The sequence below is a fragment of the Hyla sarda genome, chromosome 7 (genome assembly GCF_029499605.1).
Source record: "Hyla sarda isolate aHylSar1 chromosome 7, aHylSar1.hap1, whole genome shotgun sequence".
Classification (NCBI taxonomy): domain Eukaryota; kingdom Metazoa; phylum Chordata; class Amphibia; order Anura; family Hylidae; genus Hyla; species Hyla sarda.
Window position 1 is genome coordinate 176,067,933 of NC_079195.1, and position 24,688 is coordinate 176,092,620.

Below are 24,688 nucleotides of genomic sequence, written 5' to 3' on the forward strand. Positions count from 1 at the left end.
GCCTATACAAACATATACAGTGATCCCTCAACTTACAATGGCCTCAACATACAATAGTTTCAACAAACAATGATCTTTTCTGGACCATTGTAACTTGAAACCAGACTCAACATACAATGCTATGGAATCTGCGAAACGTGTCAATGGCTGGAAGAATCGACCAATCAGAATGGGCATTCACTGGTAAAACCCCTGTATTACTGAAGTATATGCACTGACTGGTGTCTGGTAGCACCCCCTACAGTACAGGGAGGTATTACATGTTCTGTACTACTCTTTTTACCTGTATTACTGAAGTGCATGCACTGACTGGTATCTAGTAGCGGCCCCTACAGTACAGTGAGGTATTACATGTTCTGTACTACTCTTTACCTGTATTATTGAAGTGCATGCACTGACTGGTGTCTGGTAGTGCCCCCTACAGTACAGGGAGGTATTACATGTTCAGTACTCATTACCTGTCCCAGGGTTTGCTGCTCCTATGGACACCAGGTGAAGGCGGCTCCATTTTACAATTTTTTTTTTTTAGGACATTGTGTGTTCTGTACAGCTTCTGTCCTCTACATAGAGCAGTGTTTCCAAAAGAGGGTGCCTCCAACTGTTGCAAAACTACAATTCCCAGCATGCCCAGACAGCCGAAGGCTGTCCGGGCATGCTGGGAGTTGTAGTTTTGCAACAGCTGGAGGCACCCTGGCTGGGAAACACTGACATAGACAGGGATTACAGCTCCCAGCAGATATTTCTTACTTTTATATGTAAGGATTTGCTTTATATATATTAGTTATCTACTTTTTCTTTAATCCTCACTTTTTCCTATTTTTGGATGGCTTTTTGGGGCTTCAGAACCAATTACCAGGTTTCCATAGAGTTATGGTTTCAACATACAATGGTTTCAACATACAATGGTCTTCCTGGAACCAATTAATATTGTAACTTGAGGGAGCACTGTATACTGTAGCACCTACAAGACCATAGACTATTCAAAAGTGCAAGTGCATAAAGGCAGAATCACATGTATAAAGGTTACAGCATACAATATACTAAGGCTCTACTACATCACCATACATCAGTCACGAGGCAAGAGGACACTGGAGTGACACCACTCCAACGTGGCGTTTCGGCAGAAAGCCTTTAAAGGCTCATTAAAGCTTTCTGCTGAAACGCCGCGTTGGAGTGGTGTCGCTCCAGGGTCCTCTATTGTCTGGGGATGCAACGCTTACGTCATGCCCTCTCATTGATGGCGCATGCGTGGAGTCAATCGATAGGGGGAGCAGGTGTGAGGGACAGAGGCATGGTGGCCCTGGAGCCTAGAGGAGGTCTAATCAATAAAAGTCTAGATAATCTATTCTCTTTAAGTGATTGTTGATAAAAAAAAAAAGGTTATGCAATTAGTCTTTATATTATTATTACTCTATTATTTATAACATTGTATTACAGTTATCATAAGGCCAGGTTCACTCAATATGATATCCATCAACATAAAATATAGGTGTGTGAATCCAGTCTTTAAACAACATTGGGGGAGATTTATCATAACCTGTGCAGAGGAAAACTTGCCCAGTTGCCCATAGCAACCAATCAGCTTGCTTCTTTCATTTTTATGAAGGCCTGTGAAAAATGAAAGAAGCCATCTGATTGGTTGCTATGGGCAACTGGGCAAGTTTTCCTCTGCACAGGTTTTGATATATCTCCCCCATTCAGAGTATATTTATCCAATTTAATGTGTCAGGCATCTTTTATTTATTATTTATTGGTGAATAGTATGGTGTCATGCTATCATAGCCACCTCTGTTGTATACACTGTTGATTTTTGCAGAATACACTCTAATGGTACAATTTAACTTACAAAAATTTCTTGAGAAACTTTTAAAAGATTATTTGAGGCGTGGAATGAAAAAATATGTTCGTTTTAACAGCGCAACTGTGCTATAATGACACTAAATTGACTTATCGTGTTATGTTCTTCTACTTTTAAAAGTAGGGCCTGTGGCAGTGTGTGACAGGAGAATTAACATGGCAGGCTTGGAGATCTTTACTAGCAACACAGTTCTGAAATCTTGCACTTGCACTTTCAGACTTCCCATTAATACTAATAATGAGCGGACACTTCCTTTTCTATAGAGAAAACTATTCAGCAGTCTCCTAATTGTCATCACAGACAGCATTACAGTGAAAGGTGATATCAGTATCTAGATAAGAATGGATCAAACCATTCACAATAGGTGATGTCACAGCTCAAATTACCTCGCCTCCCCACACACTGACCTCTACACAGGTCACAGAGCATACCTAAAAATAAAAAAACTCCAAATGGTATAAATGCGTAGAGCAGAAGCTCAGGAAACATGGCCACCCCACAATAATGTACATAAAAATTAAATAGATAAAATTTACAAACATAAAATAAAAACATATTAGAAAAAAAGAACATGTTTAGTAGGTGGGGGGAAAGGGGGAGATGTGCCAGGCATTGACACTTGAGCTGCTCGACCCTACTTCCTTGATACTTGGCTAAGAACTAAAAAGATGATTTTAGTGCAGGCCCACATAGAATTGACTGCTATCATAGGTGTGTGTGTTTGTGCTGCTGAAGCTTTAAACCACATTGCTGATATGAGAGGGTCAATAGAAAGTCTCTTTAGGAGAAATCTTTGCTGACAGAGGGGGAATGTGCATAGAGACCACATGAGGTGCTAAGCGGACCTGTTAAAAATCTGAGATAGCAGCGATCCAATGGGATGGAAACTGTGCAGTGGGTCTACTGAAGTCAATACAGAGACCCAAAGGTTCTGAAGTTCCAGAGTAATAAAGCGCAGTAAAGTATGGGTGCTGTGACAAAGACTGTAAGATGACTTAGGACACTGTCTTGTAGACTGGATTGTTGGATGTGTAAGGGTTCAGCCATGAGGGAAATCATAGCTGGGCCAATGTGGACTCCGTTGAACTGGGTAGGAATGTTGCTGACCAGTGGATATAGAGAGAGATTGACTACCACATGCTCTATTTTGTTTTTCATTTCTGTAATAATTATGGTCAGAGTAAAAATTCCAAAGTTTGTATACTGGAAGATTGGTGGGACGGAGGCAAACAAAAAGCCTGTAAAGGTAGTCTTGTGAAGGCTGACTAACCATGCACAGTAATGTACATGATAGAAGAGGACATAAAAGTCAAATGGGCACTGTCATATTCAAAAACTTTTTATATGTTGTAAATCTTGGCAAAACATCAACCTTTCTAATATACTTCATAAAGAAAATTCTATTTCATTTTTATAGAAATCGTAGAGCAGAGAGGAGTGCTATCAGACAGGAGAGAGCACGGAGGAGTACTATCAGACAGGAGAGAGCACAGAGGAGTGCTATCAGACATGAGAGAGCACAGAGGAGTACTATCAGACAGGAGAGAGCACAGAGGAGTGCTATCAGACAGGAGAGAGCACTGAGGAGTACTATCAGACAGGTGAGAGCACAGAAGAGTGCTATCAGACAGGAGAGAGCACAGAAGAGTGCTATCAGACAGGAGAGAGCACAGAAGAGTGCTATCAGACAGGAGAGAGCACAGAAGAGTGCTATCAGACAGGAGAGAGCACAGAGGAGTGCTATCAGACAGGAGAGAGCACAGAGGAGTGCTATCAGACAGGAGAGAGCACAGAGGAGTGCTATCAGACAGGAGAGAGCACAGAGGAGTGCTATCAGACAGGTGAGAGCACAGAAGAGTGCTATCAGACAGGAGAGAGCACAGAAGAGTGCTATCAGACAGGAGAGAGCACAGAAGAGTGCTATCAGACAGGAGAGAGCACAGAAGAGTGCTATCAGACAGGAGAGAGCACAGAGGAGTCCTATCAGACAGGAGAGAGCACAGAGGAGTACTAGCCCACCCTCACTTACTGGACTTTGTCAATGCCTGTGCTTCAGCTTAGACAAAGGCATGACTTTATAAGCCATGATTTCTATAAAAAGAAAATCCAATTTTCTTATGAAGTATATTAGAAAGTTTAATGTTTTGCCAAGATGTACAACATATAAAACGTTTTTTAATCTGACAGTGCCCATTTAACTTCTGCAACAGAGAAAAAAAGTGACCTGCAACCACAAAGCTTATTGAACCACTCAGTGTAACCATTAAGTGTTTTGGCCACTCCATGTTACCAATACGTGTTTGCTCCAATGTTTAAAAAGGAAAATAGTTATCTGTTCAAGGGGAAGGTAAACCCACTAACTACCATTTATATGTAGAATCTATCGTAATAGAATCTATTGGAATTTTTACTTTTTTGGTGGGGTTACATCTGTGGTAAGGTTACAGGAGGTGAAAAACACTTAAAGACATGATACGAACTCAATGGCTTGATGCTGACAAATATTGGGAGTGATATCACCACATACTGCCGCTACACTTCATGATTCATAACAATATACAAGACTCTCTTTTTTGCCAATAGCAACCAATCTGAGCTTAAAGGGGTATTCCAGGAAAAAACTTTTTTTTATATATCAACTGGTTCCAGAAAGTTAAACAGATTTGTAAATCTGTATACTAACAACCTGTTAGTTTTTGATATTGTGCTGAGAAGCAATCAGATCATTATACAAGATTGTAGATGTGCACCATGTCTGTATTCTACTCGAATTCATATTGTGATTTCTATCCTTTCTTTATTTTTATTTTTTTTACATGTGCTGCACTCTTCCCCACCCCCTCAGCCCAAACCTATATAGGTGGTAATTAGCCACACTAGGGCCATTTCACTCCTAGCAGCCTCCCAGTCAGACTGGGAGAGCAAGGTAAGTGAGCCTTTACACCTTGTTCACACTGGTGTGGTGCGGGGTGGCGTCCGTTGCTGCCGTGGCGCTGTGTCTGCGGGCGGGTGCGGCCCATAGACTGGTTTGAGAGGCATTGGGGCCGCTCTGCCAGTGGGTCGCTCCCCCCCCCCCGTGGGCATCTGTGTCGCGGCGGTGGTGGTCGCCGCCCGGTGCTACGCCATTTTATGCTAGGGACGTTAGGGACCCACTCTGAATAGGTGGCCTTGACGTGGCGAGTGGGCTTGTACTTTTTGATCAAAAATGTATACTAACAACCTGTTAGTTTTTGATATTATGCTGAGAAGCAACCAGATCATTATACAAGATTGTAGATGTGCGCTATGTCTGTATTCTACTCGAATTCAGATTTGTAAATTACTTCTATTAAAAAATCTTAATCCTTTCAGTACTTATGAGCTTCTGAAGTTAAGGTTGTTCTTTTCTGTCTAAGCAATCTCTGATGACACGTGTCTCGGGAAACGCCCAGTTTAGAAGCAAATTCCCATAGCAAACCTCTTCTAAACTGGGCGTTTCCCGAGACACGTGTCATCAGAGATTACTTAGAGAGAAAAGAACAACCTAAACTTCAGAAGCTCATAAGTACTGAAAGGATTCAGATTTTTTAATAGAAGTAATTTACAAATCTGTTTAACTTTCTGGAGCCAGTTGATATATATAAAAAAAAAAAGTTTTTTCCTGGATAACCCCTTTAACGACGCAGGACGTATATTTACGTCCTGCGCCGACTCCCGCGATATGAAGCGGGATCGCGGCGCGATCCTGCATCATATCGCTTCGGTCCTGGCGATCATCAACGGCCGGGACCCGCGGCTAATACCACACATCGCCGATCGAGGCGATGTGCGGTATTAACCCTTTAGAAGCGGCGGTCAAAGCTGACCGCCGCTTCTAAAGTGAAACTGAAAGTATCCCGGCTGCTCAGTCGGGCTGTTCGGGACCGCCGCGGCGTCCCGAACAGCTGATCGGACACCGGGAGGGCCCTTACCTGCCTCCTCGGTGTCCGATCGACGAATGACTGCTCCGTGCCTGAGATCCAGGCAGGAGCAGTCAAGTGCCGATAATGCTGATCACAGGCGTGTTAATACACGCCAGTGATCAGCATAGGAGATCAGTGTGTGCAGTGTTATAGGTCCCTATGGGACCTATAACACTGCAAAACATTTTTTTTTTTAAATGTGTTAATAAAGGTCATTTAACCCCTTCCCTAATAAAAGTTTGAATCACCCCCCTTTTCCCATAAAAAAAAATAAAACAGTGTAAAAAAATAAATAAATAAACATATGTGGTATCGCCGCGTGCGTAAATGTCCGAACTATAAAAATATATCATTAATTAAACCGCATGGTCAATGGTGTACGTGCAAAAAAAAAAAATTCCAAAGTCCAAAAAAGCGTATTTTGGTCACTTTATATACCATTAAAAAAATTTATAAAAAGTGATCAAAAAGTCCGATCAAAACAAAAATCATACCGATAAAAACTTCAGATCACGGCGCAAAAAATGAGTCCTCATACCGCCCTGTACGTGGAAAAATAAAAAAGTTATAGGGGTCAGAAGAGGACATTTTTAAACGTATAAATTTTCCTGCATGTAGTTATGATTTTTTCCAGAAGTGCGACAAAATCAAACCTATATAAGTAGGGTATCATTTTAACCGTATGGACCTACAGAATAATGATCAGGTGTAATTTTTACCAAAATATGCACTGCGTAGAAACGGAAGCCCCCAAAAGTTACAAAATGGCGTTTTTTTTCGATTTTGTCGCACAATGATTTTTTTTTCCGTTTCGCCGTGCATTTTTGGGTAAAATGACTAATGTCACTGCAAAGTAGAATTGGCGACTCAAAAAATAAGCCATAATATGGATTTTTAGGTGGAAAATTGAAAGGGTTATGATTTTTAAAAGGTAAGGAGGAAAAAACGAAAGTGCAAAAACGGAAAAACCCTGAGTCCTTAAGGGGTTAAATTACATTTTACCAAAGCAATATAAGAAATGAAAAAGAAGCTCTGATTGGATGCTATGGACAACTATAAAACAAGTTTGTGGTAATAATATGTGGTCATGATGCTGTAGTCTTTTTTTTACTTTGCATAGTGATAATGAGGGACAATTATCAGTGTTTGCTTATGTCTTCCTTTTTTTTAGTAATTTTTTCCTTACTTTTTTTTTTGCTTATGTGTGACTTATTTATCAACTGGTTTCAGCCTGTTGATAATTTTCTTTCACGTAAGCAATTTCTTCTTTTTTACTTTGGTAGTAGCTTTTTCTGCTCCATGTTTGAGCCGGAGTAAATTTAGATAATTTTTAACCTTGTTGCGACTTTTTTTGCGCAGTTGCGACTGTCGCAGTTAATAAATACCAGACTACCCGTAGTCCATTTTAAAATTATTACTATGTAGTTAAGTTTTGGAAAACTTGCTTTTCTCGCTTTCCAGTCAAAATGTCGCATGGAAAATCGCGTAGTCGCAGGTGCGACATTTGTGCAACATTTTTAGTAAAAAAAATTTAACTAAACCACTTGATAAATGTCTGTCAATATTGGTCATTTTTGCTTTAGTATACTGTTTTTTTTCTCTGTAACAGTATGGTGATAATATTTATTCCTTGTATATAAGTATTATTTGGAAACTGTATGACGACTATTTAGAGGTAGAAATATAATTCATACAGTATAACGCATGTCTTGTTTGCCCCTAGACCATAGAAAAACCACTGAGGCCTGACCATCTAAGGAACAAGCTGGTGGAGGCGGTCCCAGGTTTTTGATTCTTCTTGGGGCCCAATGGCCTCACATTGCACAAACTATTCTAAATTCTAAATAATTTTCGCACTAAGGCAGGGTGCATTAGCCTGCTGAAAGAGAACCCCTGCCAATGCTGTTGCCATGAAGGAGCATACCTGGTCTGGAAAAATATTTTCAGGTACCGTATTTTTCGCTGTATAAGACGCACTTTTTCTTCTCCAAAACTGGGGGGGGGGGGGGGGGGGGAGTTGGTGCATCTTATACGGCAATACACATTAAAACCTGTCCTATCGTGGCCATCAACGGCCGGGACCCGCAGCTAATACAGGACATCACCGATCGTGGTGATGCCCTGTATTAACCCTATAGATGCGGCGATCAAAGCTGACCGCCGCGCCTGAAGCAAAAGTGACACTAACCCGGCTGCTCAGTCGGGCTGTTCGGGACCGCTGTGGTGAAACAGCTTACAGGACACCAGGAGGGACCTTACCTGCCTCCTCGGTGTCTGCTCCGTGCCGGGATCCCCTACATGGCCGGCGCTCTCCGTTGTCATCACGTCGTCGTGCACATCGTCCCGTCATCCAATAGGAGCGGCGTGCGTAGCGACGTGATGGCGGCGACGGAGAGCGAGTGTTATGCCGAGCGCTCCGGGTCCCTGCTCCTCCCTGGAGCGCTCGCAGTGTTCGTCTCCGTGCAGCGCCCCGGTCAGACCCGCTGACCGGGAGCACTGCACTAGTGTCACCGGCGGGGATGCGATCCGCGTAGCGGGACGTGCCCGCCCACGGGTCGCATCCCAATCTCCTCACCTGCGCCGTCCTCTGTCTGCTCAGTCCCGGCGCACGCGGCCCCGCTCTCTAGGGCGCGCGCGCGACGGCTCTCTAAGATTTAAAGGGCCAGTGCACCACTAATTGGTGCCTGGCCCAATCTGTGTCAATTAGCTTCCCTGCTCATGTGTATATAAACTCACTTCCCCTTCCTGTCCTTGCCGGATCTTGTTGCCTTGTGCCTAGTGAAAGTGTTTTGTATTTGCCCTTACCAGTGTTTCCAGACCTTCTGCCGTTGCCCTTGACTACGAACCTTGCCACCTGCCCTGACCTTCTGCTACGTCTGACCTCGCCTCTGTCTAGTCCTCCTGTACCTCGCCAGTCTCAGCAGTCAGTGAGGTTGAGCCGCTACCGGTGGACACGACCTGGTTGCTACCGCCGCAGCAAGACCATCCTGCTTTGCGGCGGGCTCTGGTGAGAACCAGTAGCAACTTAGAACCGGTCCTCCGGTACGGTCCACGCAAATCCCTCACTGACACAGAGGATCCACCAACAGCCTGCCGAATCCTGACAGAGAGGATACCCGGCAGCAGAGACATTCCGGAGCGACGGGGACACCCCGGGGACACGGCGACAGCGATGGAGGGCGACATCCCGGGCAGCGGTGATGGGTCCGGAGCGGCGGGGACACGTGAGTATTACCTCCTATACCAGTGGTCTTCAATCTGCGGACCTCCAGATGTTGCAAAACTACAACTCCTGGCATGCTAGGAGTTGTAGTTTTGCAACATCTGGAGGTCCGAAGGTTGAAGGTTCAGAATCTTTTTTTCTAGATTTTCACCCTTTAAAATTGGGTGCGTCTTATATGCCGGAGCGTCTTATATGGCGAAAAATATGGTATGTGTCAAAGTCATATCAAAATGAATTCCAGGACTTAATACTTTCTAGAAGAACACTGCTAAAAGCATGGATCCGCCACCTCGTCTCCAGGTTAGAGATACGCCTGACACTGTGTGTCCACATCATGTAATATACAATGTGGCTCATCAGACCAGGCCATCTTCTTCCATTGCTACATGTCAAGTTCTATTCTTTTGTAAGCATTTTTGGCAGTGGACAAAGATCAGCATGGGCTGACTCAGACCCTTGTCTCTGACTAGTCTGTGGCTATGCTAGTCTATACATTCACTTTGTGTTCTGACAACTTTCTATTGTAGCAAGAATGAACATTTTAAACAATCTGAGCTACAATAGCTCTATGGGATCTAACCAGAAGGCCTCAGCTTAGCAACCTATGCACATCATTGAGCCTTGGCTGCCTATACGTTGGTTGCTCGTTCGTCCACTGGTTTACCTTTATTTGGGCCACTTTTAGGAAGTGATTAGTAGGTACTAATCACTTCCTATTAGGAATGCCCCACAAGACCTGTCATTTTGTAGATGCTCTGACCCAGTTGTCTAGCCTTAAAGGGGTACTCCGGTGGAAAACTTTTTATTTTTTTTAATCAACTGGTGCCAGAAAGTCAAACAGATTTGTAAATGACTTCTATAAAAAATTCTTAATCCTTACAGAACTTAATAGCGGCTGTATACTACAGAGGAAATTCTTTTCTTTTTAATGTATTTTCTGTCTGATCACAGTGCTCTCTGCTGACCCCTCTGTCCATGTCAGGAACTGTCCAGAGCAGTATAGGTTTTCTATGGGGATTTTCTCCTGCTCTGGACAGTTCCTGACATGGACAGAGGTGTCAGCAGAGAGCACTGTGGTCATGACAGAAAAGAAATCCAAAAAGAAAAGAATTTCCTCTGTAGTATACAGCCACTAATAAGTACTGGAAGGATTAAGATTTTTTAATAGAAGTAATTTACAAATCTGTTTAACTTTCTGGCATCAGTTGATTTAAAAAATAAATAAATAAATAAAAGTTTTCCACCGGAGTACTCCTTTAAGGATTTCCATCCTTATACTTGCCCCCGGCATTCTGTGACGGGCGCTGCTTCCGAGACGGGAACGTGACGTCACAGTCATTCCCCTAGTGATGTCACGCCATGCCCCCTCCATTCATGTCTGTGGGAGGGGGCGTGATTGCCCCCATAGACATGAAGGGGTCCTTACGCTATACGCTATAAAATGGCCCTTTTATTTTTTAAGACATTACTGAATATCTGGATAAGATACTAGTATTCAACCCTCTGAAAATAGGTAGCAGAGTAGCTGTAAGAAATCTGAGCGTCTCTCCTGGAAGTTATTATTAGGTTAATCCTGATATATTAATACACAGCAATAATCTTTAGGAGCCTTCCCATTTTGCATTGTGTTACATATGTTTTCTTTCAGCAATACATTGCTGCTCCCCTATAGGTCATATACTATGTAACATGTGTTATTTAGGGCTTTCTGTTTTTTTTTTTTTTTTAACCAGCATGTGGTATCTTGTACACATATGCTGTTAATATAAATGTAAACACGCCAAATTCACATATATTGTGAATTAAAAGGTTTGGATTGAAAATAGTAAGACTTTAGGATGTACCATGATAAGATAAATGGGCCCTTTTCAAAATAACAAATGGGCATAATACAGTCATTTTTTGTGTCCGCTAATATGGCTGCACATCCTGGCCCAACCACTGGTTTATTGACCTATACTAACAACATAATTGTGATCAAAGATCAAATAAGTTTCCAGGTTGGGTCATGGTCCCCACTGTATTTGCTAATCTGAAACCAACCAGAAAGTGATATAAAGGAAAGAATTGGACAAGAGAAGGAGAAATAATATAATTACTTTGGCTTAGTATGAATGTGACCAGACTGTCATCTCAAGGATTAGACTGATGGCTGTCCCTAGTTTTCTACCTCTAGTTTATGTTCAAATGTATTTGTCACTGGTTTGGTAAAAATTGCTCTATTTCAAAAACGTTACTATAAAATTATAATTTAAAGGGAACTTGTCTCCACTTTCACAAGTCATTGAAGAGGTCATCACCTTCACAAGTCACTGGGGAGGTCATCACTATCACAAGTCATTGAGGTGGACATCACTTTCACAAGTTATTTTGTTGGTCATCACTATCACAAGTCATTGGGGTGGTCCCCAACATAAATTATTACCTGCCCTACCAGCCTTGATTGATAAATCTCTCCCTATACCCAAACAGGGAGAATGCTATCAATCAAGGACAGTGTGGTAGGTAGAAGCTGCTGGGGACCACCCCAATGACTTGTGGTTCAGGCAATATAAAAGTGATGACAGGATTCCATTAATGGCCATTTTTAGTGATAAAAAGTACTGTGATTATGGGTTGTAACTTGTTTGATTGATTTCAAATTACACTGCTAAAAAACATAAAGAGAACACTAAGATAACACATCCTAGATCTGAATGAATGAACTTATCGTATGAAATACTTTCGTCTTTACATAGTTGAATGTGCGGACAACAAAATCACACAAAAATTATCAATGGAAATCAAATTTATAAACCCATGGAGGTCTGGATATGGAGTCACACTCAAAATCAAAGTGGAAAACCACACTACAGGCTGATCCGACTTTGATATAATGTCCTTAAAACAAGTCAAAATGAGGCTCAGAAGTGTTTGTGGCCTCCACGTGCCCGTATGACCTCGATACAACGCCTGGGCATGCTCCTGGTGAGGTGGACTAAAGCATCCACCAACTCCTTAACAGTCTGCTGTGCAAAGTGGCGTTGATGGATGGAGCGAGACATGATGTCCCAGATTAAGGTCTGGGGAACGGTCGGGCCAGTCCATAGCATCAATGCCTTCCTCTTGCAGGAACTGCTGACACACTCCAGCCACATGAGGTCTAGCATTGTCTTGCATTATGAGGAACCCAGGGCCAACCGCACCAGCATATGGTCTCACAAGGGGTCGGAGGATCTCATATCGGTACGTAATGGCAGTCAGGCTACCTCTGGCAAGCACATGGAGAGCTGTGCGGCCCCCCAAAGAAATGCCACCCCACACCATTACTGACCCACCGTCAAACCGGTCATGCTGGAGGATGTTGCAGGCAGCAGAACATTCTCCACGGCATCTCCAGACTCTGTCACGTCTGTCACATGTGCTCAGTGTGAACCTGCTTTCATCTGTGAAGAGCACAGGGCGCCAGTGGCGAATTTGCCAATCTTGGTGTTCTCTGGCAAATACCAAAAGTCCTGCACGGTGTTGGGCTGTAAGCACAACCCCCACCCTCATGGAGTCGGTTTCTGACCTTTGAGTGGACACATGCACATTTGTGGCCTGCTGGAGGTCATTTTGCAGGGCTCTGGCAGTGCTCCTCCTTGCACAAAGGCGGAGGTAGCGGCCCTTCTGAGCCAGGATATTTGCATTTTTTCCCCCAATGATTCCAATGGGGAAAAAAGCTGAAAACTACGTGTGAAAATACAAATTAATTTTTATATGCAATCTTTGGACTTGTTCCTTAAAAAAGTGCCCCTGATGATCATGTTAAACAGCATGAATATCCAGAAGATTTTCTTTTCAAGTCCTAAATATTGCAGCCATCTATAATAACATAACTGCCAGATCTGTGTTAAATGTTCATACAAACGCTTAATTTTAGTTTTAAAAATCATGGTATTAAAATCTAAAACATTTAATGCCCCCCAAAAAAAACCTAAAAAAATAAAACAGTAATCCTGTAACATGTGCTCAAATACGTTTAAACAAGCGGAATGTGAATAATGAAGGCTTCACTGTATGAGATATGAACACTCCCCATCCAAAGCCGGAGTATTTTTGAAGCTTGCAACGCAATCAGTTATTAATCTGTTTCTATTTTGGGCGATGCGAGGTCACCTCTCAATTATACACTGTCAGCTGGGTGTCTTCATTGTCACAACCCCATACACAGTTATAAAGCCTGAAAAGTCAACAATGGTTGCACAATTATTAGAGCAGTGTTTCCCAACCAGGGTGCCTCCAGCTGTTGCAAAACTACAACTTACAGCATGCCCGGACAGCCTAAGGCTGTCCCAGCATGCTGGGAGTTGTAGTTTTGCAACAGCTGGAGGCACCCTGGTTGGCAAACACTATGTTAGAGGCACAACATAGTGATCACTAGGTGGTTATACTGTAAGCTAAGATATATCATCATTTTTCAAACAGACCTTACTCCATAAATAGCAAATATCACCTATTTACATTTTTGGTTGCATTCTTGAGAAGGGGAAGGCACATAGCTATATTCATCCATGGACATTTGTAGTCCATCCCTAAATGTTCGTGATGCCAGGGGATGGTTTTCCCGGTTACCACCCGAACAGTAGTACCGCTATCCCAATGTTAGGCAGGGCAATAATAGTCCAAGACCAGGTAAGGGTTAACAGTAGCTTTACTGAGGTAGACAGAGGGAAAGTCTTTACAGCTAGGCCAGGACTTGTGGTGACTTTGATAGACTTTAGTTCAGCCACGTAGACTATAATAGACTTGGCTTTAGGCTTGACATTAGACTGGACTGGGTTGTAGATAGTGACAGCAGACGTAGACTTGACTTACTGGAATGTGGCTGTAGGTGGCTTGAGGCCTCCAGATATGCTGGACACTGGCTCTGAGACGTCTGGTCTTAACTGTTCCTCAGCAGAAGTGATAAGAGAGAGATTGTAATGGCTCCCCCTCTTATAAAGGGGGCTGAGCCCGAAGCCCATAGATCAAGCTGCAGGTAACCTGGTTAGCTGGTGCTCTCTGGGTAACAAACACATCATGTGAACACATTATCATGTGACAACTCAAAGGTCCTTAAAGGTCCTTTATACATAACACCCATAACACTATACATTATATATATATATCACTATGGGGGAGACACTGCAGGAGAGCCCCTAGGACACAGAGGGCCTCAACCTGACAGGGCCTAAGTACTGTACGGGACTATATCCCGTACTGGAACATCACAAAAACACATGATGTCTTATGGAGCCGAAAATCTGTGTACCCTTGTAAACCTTGCAGTAAATCCAATACAGTAAGACAAGTAAAGTGAAGGACTACAATGTGATATTAGAAGTAGAGCAGGAAAAAACCCTCAGGTATGGCGCTGCAGACTCTTGTAGACAGATGAGGCGGATGCCAAAGGTAATAGGAAAGTCCTCAGCAGGACATTTTATTAAAAAAACAATAAAACGGACAAGATTACGCGTTTCGGGAGGATCCCTCCCTTCCTCAGATCAGATCCTGATCTGAGGAAGGGAGGGATCCTCCCGAAACGCGTAATCTTGTCCATTTTATTGTTTTTTTAATAAAATGTCCTGCTGAGGACTTTCCTATTACCTTTGGCATCCGCCTCATCTGTCTACAAGAGTCTGCAGCGCCATACCTGAGGGTTTTTTCCTGCTCTACTTCTAATATTGACTCCCAGGACGACTTGTTTCCTCCTGCAACCCATCGGCATAGCAGCGACTCGTACTACAGTACCCAGATTATATCGTGGGTGATATGCTTTTTTGCATAGATCTCAAGGTGAGCGGCCATCTATAAGCCCCGTGGGGTTCCCCCCCCACCCACCACCCGATCTATTGAGGGTAAATACACGAGGCGCCGTCCGTCGGTCCTTTCTTTTCTTTTCTCTACAGATTCTACAATGTGATATGTGATTTGTTGCAGAATATGCTGGGATTTCACAAATTACTATAAAAAAAATAAAAATAATGGAAACCTTGTGCTTGACCCTTTGGTTGAGCAGCACTGCCTGAAACTAAAAAGCCATGGTAAATAGATTTACATGACCTAGATAGCAGTTGCACTGGAGGAAACAGATCACTCCTGGAGCCAATTTGGCTTCTTGTTGGTGGCCAGCAAAAAGAACTTCCATAGTCTTCAATAGAAAATAACCTTAAAAGTTCAGCATGAGTGACAGATTTTTGGGCACTGGCCACCAAGCTCCTGGTATTCTGCCACCAGCCTGTTTATTGAACATGTAGATGTCACTGTATTTGGGTCAACAATATCCAAAATCTGAAAGACTCCTAAACAATCGCTTACAAAGAGGAATAGTGTCAGCAGAGACCCCGATCTCTCCAATTTCTACAGGCTCTCCTAGTTTGACAAAGCTCTGTCTTGCTGATAAATAGGAACATTACCGAACAACAGTTTTCGAAGATAGATGGTACTTCGGTGGAAAACATTTTTTATTTAAATCAACTGGTGCTAGAAAGTTAGACAGATTTGTAAATTACTTCTATTAAAAAAATCTTTACCCTGCCAGTACTTTTTAGCAGCTAATTCAAAAAGAAAAGAATTTCCTCTGTAGCATACAGCTGCTTAAAAGTACTGGAAGGGTAAAGATTTTTTAATAGAAGTAATTTACAAATCTGTTTAATGTGTACCTGTTGTCAACAAAAACTTTTTATATAATGTAGATAAAACTATTATATGTATATTTGTAATATACATTGGTAAAAAATTGTGTATATTTTTTGGTGGAAAAGTGCTGTCCCTGCAGCTATTGTCTGTGTCTCTATGAGGAGTCCAAATACAGGAAGTAAGAGTAGGACAAGCAGGGCTCTGTGCAGACTCTTGGCTTATCAGTCATCCTGATATATGAGCTGGGAACATGTTATAGAGCCTCAGTGCTCACTGTCCTGCTTTTCCTTAGTGCACAGAATCCTACTTGTCCACCATCACTTCCTGTATTTGGACTCCTCATAGAGACACACAGGCAATAGAAGCAGGGACAAAAATATGCACATTTTTTAACCAATGTACATTCCAAATATACATATAATGGTATTCTCTCCGTTATATAAAAAGTTTTTGTTGACGACAGGTACACTTTAACTTTCTGGCACCAGTTGATTTAAAAAAAAATAAAAAAGTTTTCCACCGGAGTACCCCTTTAACACAATATACTAAAACCAAGGGCTCATCTACAAACTAACTTCCTCCGAAGAAGAAGAAAAACTTTGCCTCTGATCATACAGTCCCCCCCCCCCCCCCCCCCACAACCCCACAAGCCCGAAAAAGAAAATGCACAGACCACGTCAACAAGTCCTCTAGTAACAAAACAGAATTATATTAATCCTTCCATGTCTGAGCCATCCGGGATTAGGCATTACGGTGACAATGTACGGTCGTGGTCTCTCATTTATTGATACACAAGGGCTATTAACACTGTCAACAACGCTTTACAACCAATACACATGACAATAATGGACGCATCCAAATACCGTCATAGACAAGATTATTACCCTGTTACCATGCTCAGTTTGCTTTGGACGGGCACTTCTATTGACCTCTTTATGTTATTTGGAGGTGACACTTCATGAGTCCATTATCGTTTACATGGCTTCGCAAATACCTGCTAAGCAAGAGTCAGCTGCACAACCAACCTCAAGAGCTCAAGTCTTGAAGGCGTTAAAGTGGGTGGAAGGAGTCTGATTCTTTCAGGCCCACATTAAACCACGTACAAAAGTCCCCCAGCACATAAAATGCCAACCATCCCCCCTTCTGTATCATTAGGGCCAGCTCTGTGCACTCCCCACTCTCCAGCACACTAGGAATACTGAATAGTTTAACTGTTAAGGGCCATTTGTATTCTGACAGCATCATGAGTTGTGTTAAAGAGGAGTTATCAATGTGTATGCTCCATTCACTCTTATTTAGATAGGTTTTCATGAAATCCAGCTCCGAATGCAGTGGGTGCCACTATTGCTATTGACTGTAGACAAAGACCCAAATTTAACCCTAGGTTCCTATCAGCCGATTGATGTGTAGCAGCCATTATTTGTATAGCAGGACAGGATCAGCTTTGAGAGAAGCGCCTATGTGTGAGTGGGTGATTGGATACAATATTACACAGTGTTGTATTGGGTAACGTGCTACAAAGTAAGAAAAAAACATCTAGATGTAGCAAAACTTGGCGCAGCTCCTTGTGTGGTTTTACACAGGACTGCAGAAATGAATCCTCTTAATTCAGAGAGTTTCCATTCCCAAAGAACAATGTGGCCCGAAAAAGTTAAAAACCACAAAGTCAGCTCTGCTGTTTCTGTAACAAATCTGATATGGGTGGTTTGCAGTTAACTTTGTTGACACTAGTTGGAAGCAACATTTGAGCTATTTGGAATATTATCTACAGCAGTGTTTCCCAACCAGCGTGCCTCCAGCTGTAGCAAAACTACAACTTTCAGCATGTCTGGGAATGCTGGAAGTTGTAGTTTTGCAACAGCTGGAGGCACACTGGTTGAGAAACACTCATCTAAAGTAAGTAAAGTTTACAATACTGGAAGCATTCTATCTACAGCAGTGTTTCCCAACCAGTGTGCCTCCAGCTGTAGCAAAACTACAACTTTCAGCATGCCCGGACAGCCAAAAGCTGTCCGGGCATGCTTGAAGTTGTAATTTTGCAACAGCTGGAGGCACACTAGTTGAGAAACACTCATCTAAAGTAAGTAAAGTCTACAATACTGGAAGCATACAATGAGCTGTGTGTAGGATTGAACAGAGACGACATTTCCGGCATACATAAAATACACAAGGCTTTTATAGTTTAACCGAACGCAAAAATCCAGCACAGTATCTTCCTGCCAAATGGCATATGCCAATGTATTGTATCTTTACTTGGTGACTACAAGACCCAGCATGCCGCTGTCAGGGCATGCTGAGACCTGTAGTATGAGAGAGTATAAAAATGGTCGTTTGATTAAAAACCTAAATGTCATAAACATTACTTTATATACTAATACATCATCCCCTACGATATAGTCTAATAGGCTTAATTTACAATATACCAGATCAGTATTCTCCAACCTGTGGTCCTCCAGCTGTTGCAAAACGAATACCAGCATGCCCTGTCGGCCTGCGGCTCTCAGTGCATGCTGGAAGTTGTAGTTTTGCGACAGTAAGCCACAGGCTGATGTCTGCCATAAAATGACTACCGACATGAAGGCCTGATGCCTTAAAGGGGTACTCCACTGGCAAACTTTTTATTTATTTATTTATTTTTAAATCAACTGGTGCCAGAAAATTTAACAGATTTGTAAATTACTTCTATTTAAAAATCTTAATCCTTCCAGTACTTATCAGCTGCTGTATGCTCCATAGGAAGTTCTTTTCTTTTTGAATTTCCTTTCTGTCTGTCCTACCAGAGTAGGAGCAAATCCCCATAGCAACCCTATCCTGCTCTGGACAGTTCCTGACACGGAGAGAGGTGTCAGCAGAGAGCACTGTGGTCAGACAGAAAAGAAATTAAAAAAGAAAATAACTTCCTCTGTATCATAAAGCAGCTGATAAGTACTGGAAGGGTCAATATTTTTTAATAGAAGCAATTTACAAATCTGTTTAACTTTCTGGCACCAGTTGATTTAAAAGAAAAGGTTTTCCAGTGGAGTACCCCTTTAATCTGGATGAACGCTACATAGGCGCATAGATGTTTTATTTCATTATTCAAATGATTGAATAATACATCTACGTACACACGAGCAAAGCAGAAAATAACTTTATCAGTATCATTCTATGTGACAATCTCCAAGAGGCCATTTACTAGTTTATTTATTGTGTACTTTTTAGGATAACACGGTGACGCCATCCCACCAACCCCATGACGAATGACAGTATGGGAAAAATGTCTGCCATGGGAGGCCCAGCTGACCTCTACGTGCACTGCTGCCCTACATATTCAATGTTCCGAACAGATTTTGGATGGAAATTTTAGTGTTATTAAATTGTGGCTTGGAAGATTCTTTTCCAGGGATACTTTGAAGTGCACCGAGACAAATATGTATTCTGAAATTGTTATTAAAACTGTTATAGAGCACTTGGATACAGCTTATGGAATTTTAGTCCTTTCTTTTTTTTTTTTTTTTTCTTCTTTTTTTCTTCTTCTCTTTACGGCTGGGCCTGGATAGATATTACAGTCTGGGATCACTCAAAGGCAAATTTGTGTAACCATTTGTCTGCAGCAGCTGCCGCCGTGTAGGGGGGCAGTGGTTTGTTAGATATGTCGGATTCAGACAAGTCGGCAGTGATTGGGTTAATCGCACTGTCAACAATAGTATCCTTACACTTCCCTGGACTCATGCAGATCTAAAGCAAATAAAGGAATTTTTTTTTTTTTTTGCACAGAGCAATTCCAGATGCCCTTAAATGATACTTGCTCGGCAAAAGCATAAAGACTTTTTTCTTTCATTTTTTTTTTTTTTATATCACTTTTCAGAAGAATTATGGACATTTTAAGTAACCTCCAAAACTTTAACCCAAAAAAAACAAAAAAAAAAAACAAAGAGACAATGAATGCATTTATCGCTGTGTCATGATAGGGGAATGGGCTTTTTTATTTCCCTACAATATAGCCTTTAAATAAAAAAAACTACACAGGCAAGCACACAACTATTTAGGAATCTATACATTAAAGGGGTACTCCGGTGGAAGAAAAAAAAATTCTAATCAACTGGCGCCAGAAAGTTAAAGAAATTTGTAAATTACTTCTTTTTAAAAATCTTAATCCTTCCAGTACTTATCAGCTGCTGTTGTGTAGTTCTTTCCAGTCTGACCACAGTGCTCTCTGCTGTAACCTCTGTCCACGTCAGGAACTGTCCAAAGCAGGATTGTTTGCTATGGGGATTTGTCCCTACTCTGGACAGTACCTGTCATCGACAGAGGTGTCAGCAGAGAGCACTGTGGTCAGACTGGAAAGAAGTACACAACTTCCTGTGGAACATACAGCAGCTGATAAGTACTGAAAGGATTAAGATTTTTAAATAGAAGTCATTTACAAATCTGTTTAACTTTCTGGCACCAGTTGATTAGAAAAAATTTTTTTTCCACCGGAGTACCCCTTTAATGTATAGATTCCTAAATAGTCGTGTGCTTGCCTGTGTAGTTTTTTTTTATTTAAAGGCTATATTGAAGGGAAATAAAAAGCCCAGTCACCTATCGTGACACAGCGATAAATGCATTCATTGTCTCTAGTTTTTTTTTTTTTTTTTTTACTTTTTTGGGGTTAGGATTTTTAAATAGAAGTAATTTACATATCTGTTTAACTTTCTGGCACCAGTTGATTAGAAAAAAAAATAGTTTTCCACTGGAGTACCCCTTTAATAGCATCTGACCACAATGCAGTTCTCACTACATGCCTGAAGGGCTAAACTAAGTCACTGTTTCGCAACCAGGGTCCCGCCAGCTGTTGCAAAACTACAACTCCCAGCATGCCCGGACAGCCTTCGGCTGTCCGGGCATGCTGGGGGTTGTAGTTTTGCAACAGCTGGAGGCACCCTGGTTGGGAAACACTAACAACGTTAACAAAGTGTGATTTAGGAAACAAAAAGACACGCTTCATCTAAACAAACAAATAAATAAACAAAAATAAATAAATAAACAAAAATAAATAAATGAACAAACAAAAATAAATAAATAAACATAAATAAATAAATAACAACAATCATGTTCTGAAATGTTCTATAAACAGCTGTAAACATTCCTGGAAGGCAAGTGAATCTGATACAAGAGACAGGCACGAAGTAAAAGAGACAACAGAGGGCACAATGTACAGTGGCTACAGCTATGACAGACAGAAGGAAGAGGGGGGATTTTGGGAAGTGAGGGACACACCTCAGTCCTTTGGAGCTGCAGGAAGCTGCTGAGATAGCTGGAGTGGATGGAGTTGTTCAGATCTGAGGGGCTCTTGGAGTAGTTGTTGAGCTCATGATGGGAGGCAGAACTGGACTCTGGTCTGAAGGCATCAAAGGCACTTGGCTGGTGTGTGTCTTGCAGGGATAGGTAGACCCAATTGAGGAGCTGGGCAGGCTGGTATACTGAAGCAGTTGTGTCTATGGCTGACAACAGGCTCATCTTGCCCCCCCAGTTACAAGAGGGATCCCCTGCAGCCTCCAGCCCCCTCCTGTGCTTCTCTTCTGCACTCTCTTCTTCCTCCTCTCCTTCCCTTCTTCCTGCCCCCTATCTTTCCTTCCTATAGGGATCTGGCAGAGGGCTCAGTAAGGGCATTGCTGCTGCAAACTTCTTTCTGCTCAACTTTTCCCTTATTCACTGCAATCCGCTATGTGACTCTGCTGCCCCTCCCACCCCCTGCTGTGATTGGCCAGAGCCGGCAGCTCATCTGCATATCCAGGACAGACAGCTTTCTTCCTGTGGTGTCACCCTCTCTCTCTCTCTCTCTCTTTTCTAGGAATTCTCAATGAGTAACCAGGAGTCACTTGTTCTCATATACAGTGGTCCCTCAAGTTACAATATTAATTGGTTTCAGGATGACCATTGTATGTTGAAACCATTGTATGTTGAGACCAGAACTCTATGGGAACCTGGTAATTGGTTCTGAAGCCCCAAAATGTCTTCCAAAAATAGGAAAATGTGAATTAAAGAAAAGAATTAAAGAAAAATAAGTAGATAACTAATATAGATAAAGCAAATCCTTACATATAAAAGTAAGAAAGATCTGCTGGGAGCTGTAAATCACTGTCTATTTCAGTTTTTCCCAAAGAGGGTGCCTCCAGCTGTTGCCTTCGGCTGTCCGGGCATGCTGGGAGTTGTAGTTTTGCGACAGCTGGAGGCACCCTCTTTGGGAAACACTGGTCTATGTAGAGGACAGAAGCTTCTTCAGGATTCTGTACAGTACACGCAGTGTCCTAAAAAAAGGAAAATGGAGCCGCCCTCACCTGGTGTCCAAAGGAGCAGCTAACCCTGGTACAGGTAAAGAGTACAGAACATGTAATACCTCTCTGTACTGTAGGGGGCGCTACCAGACACCAGTCAGTGCATACACTTTAGGAATATGGGGGTTTTACCAGTGAAATGTCCATTCTGATTGATCAGTTCTTCCAGCCCTTGACACGTTTCGTAGATTCCATAGCATTGTATGTTGAGTCTGGTTTCAAGTTACAATGATCCAGAAAGGACCATTGTATGTTGAAACTATTGTATGTTGAGGCCTTTGTAAGTTGAGAGGTTACTGTACATATATTCTTATACTGATGTCTGTCTGCATTAAAGGAGGTTTCATGTACTACTCTGGTGGAAAAATATTTTTTTTCAAATCAATTGATGCCAGAAAGTGAAACAAATTTGTAAATGACTTCTATTATAGTATATATGCTCCAGAGGAAGTTGAATCGTTTTTTTTCACTCTGACCACAGTGCTCTTTTCTGACACCTCTGTCCATGTCAGGAACTGTCCAGAGCAGGCGTGTTTTGCTATGGGGATTTGCTCCTACTCTGGACAGTTCCTGATGTGGACAGAGGTGTCAGCATAGAGCACTGTGGTCAGACAGAATTTAACAACTCAAGCTGCTGGAGCATACAGCAGCTGATAAGTACTGGAAGGATTAAGATTTTTTAAATAGAAGTAATTCACAAATCTGTTTAACTTTCTGGAACCAGTTGATTTAAAAATAAATAAATAATTAAAAATTGTTTTTTACCGGAGTACTTCTTTAACCCCTTAAGGACCAAGCGTTTTTCCGTTTTTGCACTTTTGCTTTTTCCTCCTTACCTTTTAAAAATTAGAACCCATTCAGTTTTGCACCTAAAAATCTAGATGATGGCTTATTTTTTGCACAACCAATTCTACTCTGTCATGACATCAGTCATTTTACCCAAAAATCTACGGCAAAAAAAAAAAAATTATAATAATTGTGCGGCAAAATTGAAGAAAAAAACCCACCATTTTGTAACTTTTGGTGGCTACCGTTTCTACGCAGTACATTTTTCGGTAAAAAATGACACCTTGTCTTTCTTTATTCTGTAGGTCCATACAATTAAAAGGATACCCTACTTATATAGGTTTGATTTTGTCGTACTTCTGTAAAAAATCATAACTACATGCAGGAAAATCTTCTGACCCCTATAACTTTTAAATTTTTTGTGTACAGGGCAGTATGAGGGCTCATTTTTTGCCTCGTGATCTGAAGTTTTTAGTGATACCATTTTTGTATTGATTGAACTTTTTGATCACTTTTTATTCATTTTTTCATGATGTAAAAAGTGACCAAAAATATGCTATTTTGGACTTTGGAATTTTTTTGCGTACGCCATTGACCATGCGGTTTAATTAATGATAAATCTTTATATTTCGGACATTTACGCACGCGGCGATACCACATATGTTTATTTTTATTATGGTTACATATTTTTTATATGAAATTTGGGAAAAGGGAAGTGATTTAAACTTTAATAATGGCGGAATTACTTTTAGGAGGAATCATTAGATTCCTCATACAGATCAATGTGGTTTCGTAGAACCACATTGTTCTGTGTGCTCTGCGCTCGATTGATAAAGCCTGGTCCTGCCAGGCTTTATCATTCAAAGTGGAGCAGCCAGCACAGAAGGAGAGGTAAGCCCTCCGCCTACCTCAGCAGTGAATCGACCCGACCCCCCCCCCCATGCGATCGTGCTGCAGGGGGGACCACCAGGGATGGTTTAAAGACACTGCTTGTCAACTTTGACCTCGACGATCTAAAGGGTTAATAGCCGGCCACGGCAATCGCCGCATGTCGGCTATTAACGCCAGCCCTCAGCTACAGGAATAAGCTGGGGCCGGCTGGTATGACGCGGGCTCGAGTCGGGAGCCCGCGCCAAACAACGGTTGCCGTCTCAGGACGAGCCGGCTCGTCCTTAAACGGCAACCGGTTAAGGGTCCTTTTCCTTAATTCAAGCTCCTGATGGAACGGAGACTCCTTTAAGAAAGGTTTCAATACTTTATTAAAGGAGAATTCCAGAATATAAAAATTGTCCCCCATACTGCCTGCAGTAAAAAAATAAAGATGTACATACCTTCCTCCGCTCCCCCAGGGCCTCCAGTAACCGGCTCCGGTCTCCACCGTGATCCTCTTCCTGGTTGCCGGAGGGATCGGCGAGTCATACTGCACTCAGCCAATCACCGGCTACAGTGAAATCCCGGCTCGGCCGGCGATAGGCTGAGCGGCAATGTGACGTTATTGGCCCCGGCAGCAGGAGCCAGCGTACTGAAGAATTTTGTGTCCTGAAGCGTTCTCACACTGCCGCTCAGCCTATCGCCGGCCGAGTCGTATACTTCACTGCAGCCGGTGATTGGCTGAGTGCAGTATGACTCGCCGACCTCCGGCAACCAGGAAGAGGATCGCGGTGGAGACCGGAGACGGTTACCGGAGGCCCCGGGGGAGCAGAGGAAGGTATGTACATCTTAATTTTTTTTACTGCCGGCAGTATAGGGTACAATTTTTATATTCTGGAGTTCTCCTTTAACCTCTTGAAGCTAGGGTTGCCACCTGGCCCGTATTTCACCAGCACAGCTGGTACTTTGGCAACCCTGCTGGTATTTTTATAATAAAAATACCGGCAATGCAATTGCCGGTATTTATCCAACCAATCCTCCAACTCCCAGAATGTTGCACCATATGCTATGC

General features: G+C 42.3%; 1 protein-coding gene and 1 long non-coding RNA gene across 3 annotated transcripts in view; one reads left to right on the top strand and one right to left on the bottom strand.

Annotated features, from left to right (window-relative positions):
- The window catches only part of ZCCHC24 (zinc finger CCHC-type containing 24), a 152,260-nt gene extending 130,937 nt beyond the window's left edge, over positions 1 to 21,323 (bottom strand). For both annotated transcript variants that reach the window (XR_008846522.1, XM_056531388.1), the window contains exon 1: positions 20,903 to 21,323. Coding sequence is in view for 1 of the 2 variants with exons in the window: in XM_056531388.1 (XP_056387363.1) it covers positions 20,903 to 21,142 (240 nt within the window). In the remaining variant the exon portion in view is untranslated. The remainder of the gene's footprint in view (positions 1 to 20,902) is intronic.
- Positions 1,612 to 19,101, top strand: LOC130282759 (uncharacterized). The gene is made up of 3 exons (XR_008846523.1): positions 1,612 to 1,676; positions 7,523 to 7,746; positions 18,863 to 19,101. It is a non-coding gene; the product is annotated as an uncharacterized LOC130282759 (long non-coding RNA).
- Positions 21,324 to 24,688: the final 3,365 nt, after the last annotated feature.